Source organism: Oryzias melastigma, linkage group LG5 (assembly GCF_002922805.2).
Source record: "Oryzias melastigma strain HK-1 linkage group LG5, ASM292280v2, whole genome shotgun sequence".
NCBI lineage: Eukaryota > Metazoa > Chordata > Actinopteri > Beloniformes > Adrianichthyidae > Oryzias > Oryzias melastigma.
Genome location: NC_050516.1, coordinates 3,650,642 through 3,653,717, shown reverse-complemented (window position 1 = coordinate 3,653,717; position 3,076 = coordinate 3,650,642). Strand labels below are relative to the sequence as shown.

Sequence of the window (3,076 nt, the reverse complement as noted above, 5' to 3'; positions counted from 1 at the left end):
TATCACGCTAAAACATGAGTGATTTTAACACAAGTTGTTAATTTTTGAAGTGGAGAACTTTGACATACTTAACATAACAAAGCAGCTATTTTATAACGACAACATAAAGGAGTTTTAATCATGTTATTCAGCGAATAAAAGTAGAATTAAAGCTAGCTAAACAGGGAAGAAATACTCAGATTCAGCCTCAAAAATGTCTAAAAAGGGGATTTAAGTTCATGACAGGTGCAATGAATTAATAAACGCAGTGTTTCTTTTTTTGTCTAAATATTTTGAACGTGACTTATTTGAAAGAGCAAACACTTCGTTCGTTTAGCCTCCTGTCTGAACGTCAGATGCGTTTGTGTCTTTATAACTGAGTTTTCCGTGACGTTCCTGAACTGCGCGTCCCTTTTCAGGAACAGTGAAGTGTCTCGGTCGTTTACCTGTACAGGTCCACGTCCAGCTCCTCCAGGTTTAAAACGCTGGTAACAAGAACGCTCTTCAGGTCCTGCGTGAACCCAGACTCAGCTCCGTCTGCGCCGTCATTTTCAGACAGTTTAGGAGCATCTGCAGCTGAAATATCTACCGATTTGGGAGGATTTTCCTCTACTTTACTGTCAGTCATGGTGACTTTCTTCTTCTCTGACTTCCGAACGGACCGACGTTCGCACTGCTTCCACCTTCAGGCGACTTTGGATATTACACTTTGTGAACCACATGCCTATTTATTTCAATTTTTCATCGAGCTGTTTTTTTTATTTACATATCAAAAAGTATTTGGGCAAATTACAGAAAAAATGTAAAGATAGGAAAGGGAATCAAGCCTTATTTAGACAACCCCATGTAGGCAGCCACTTAACCCCTTGATGTCTGGTTTTGTTTACAAGTTTTGGTTCAAAACAAATGTCAGGTTGACGACAGTCTGAATTCAGATCAGGATCAAAACTCGATCCGGATCAATTTAAGCCTACTTGTGTCCAGACCAACAGATTTTTCCAGTCTAAACACACCCTGAAACAGGAAGTTAAGTGTGATCACGCTGTCACACATGTTCTGGTGAAAGATGTATGTAGAGTTGGATGTCATCAGTGCAGAAATACAAAGAAAAACATGTGAGGAAATCTTAAAAAGATGGAGCAGAGGGTTTTTGATTTTCCTCTCAGTTTTTAAGTTGAAAATATGTGTTACATATATGAAAAGGGCTTTATAAATAAAGTTTGATTTGATTGACATTAAAAAAACGTGCTTTTCTGCATTAAGAAATATCACATTAGCTTGAGTGCTGCTTGTTTTTTTATTTTTACATTTTTTGGCTACAAATAAAAGGGGAAGCTATAAAGAAGCTATGAAAGCACCAAGAAATATAGTCGGAAGAGTTAAAAAAAGAGGATTCAGGAGATCGTTGAATGCGCAGAGCAGTTTTTTATGTCTTTATCGTCAATGTGAGACAATCACAAGCTGATCTTCAACCAGAGCAGATGACCGTTACTACTTCCTCTCAGTGTGAATCTTTTCTATGGATCAGATCCGTGAAGGAGGGATTACAAGGTGATGGACGGACAGGTCAGGGAGCAGATGCAAGCAAAAAACCAAAGAACTGAGAGTGCAGAGTAGATGCAGACTCTACAGAGGAAAAGCAATCTAGTTCAAGAGGCTTGAGCTTGAGGTGGAAAGTGATGAGTGGATCTGTGGGAGGATTTGTGCAGCATGACAGTGAGTTGAAGGAAGATCAAATAAGTGGAAAACACAGACAAAGAACAACTTTTAGTGATGTAGCAGAACTGAGATACATAGACAAAACTGAAGGATTTTGAACTTTTTTTTCACATTTTTATGACTTTATTCTCATAAATACTTGACTTTTTCCAAGTGTGGCTCTTTTCATGAAAACATCTGACTTTTTCTAATTTCATGGCTTTATTCTCATAAAATGTTGCTTCTTTTAATCTCATATTTTCTTGTTTGTATTCTAATTAAAACCTTTAATGAAACTTTATTCTTTATTCTATTCTTTATTCTAATTTATTGACTTTCTTCTCATGAAATCTTGACTTTTTCCCTTAAATATTCTTGTTTTTATCCCAGAAAAAACGTGACTTTATTCCTTTTTTTTATTTAGACTTTTTGTCATAATTTACTATATTATTTTTGTAAGATATTAATTTTTTCCTAACAATTTTATGTCTTCCTTCTTGACAAATATTTTATTTTTTTCTCAATAATTTATGATTTTATGACTGTAACATTTTTACTTTATTTTTTACAATTTTACAACTTTATTTTAGACCATTTTTCTTATAATTTTGGGACTTTTAACTTTTTCTCATAAATTTCTGACTTTATGACCATTTTATTTTGACTTTGTTCTCACAAAACTTTGAGAAATTTCTCATAATTTCATAACTTTTTTATGTTTTGACTTTACTCTCTTAATTTTAATATTATGATTATTTTCCAATCTTTTATTTTTTTTTCTCATTATTTTATTAATTTACTTGTAAAATGTTTTACTTTTGCCTCATATTTTACTTTACTTTATTCTGTTACATTGTGTTTTATTCTAAAAATTGATGTTCTTTGCTCAGAAGATTTTGACTTTTTTTACATAATTCTCTCATGATTTATTTAATAAAATTAGCCTTTTTCTCATTATATGTCTATATTGTCATATTTTTTTTTAACTTTTTTCTTATATTTTGCATCTTTGCTCATAAAATGTTACCTTTTTAACTTGAATTTACATAATTACTTGTAAATATTGACATTTTTCTCATCATTTTTTTCTTTATAATCATACATTTTTGCTTTGTTCTAATAAATTTACAACTTTTTTCTCATAATTCTAACTTTTTTCCATGTCGTTTCATACATTCTTTCATGTAAAATATTTGAGTTTCTTCTCATAACTTATTGCTGAAACATTTTCACTTTACTCTCATAAAATTGTGACTTGTTTCTCTCTATTTTAGACTTCATTCTTATATTTTAGAACTTTACTTTCTTATATTTTGAATGTTTTTCTCATAATTTCAAGACTTAGGCTTTATACTTTTTGACTTTTTTCCTATGCTTCCTGCTTTGCTACAGTGCGGAC

The 3,076-nt window shown here is 32.0% G+C and overlaps 1 protein-coding gene across 1 annotated transcript in view; it reads right to left on the bottom strand.

The window, feature by feature from the left end:
* acot8 (acyl-CoA thioesterase 8) overlaps positions 1-687 on the bottom strand; it is a 5,100-nt gene extending 4,413 nt beyond the window's left edge. Inside the window, exon 1 of the mRNA XM_024269059.2 lies at positions 426-687. Coding sequence (XP_024124827.1) covers positions 426-607 — 182 coding nt within the window. The 5' untranslated portion in view covers positions 608-687. The remainder of the gene's footprint in view (positions 1-425) is intronic.
* Positions 688-3,076: the final 2,389 nt, after the last annotated feature.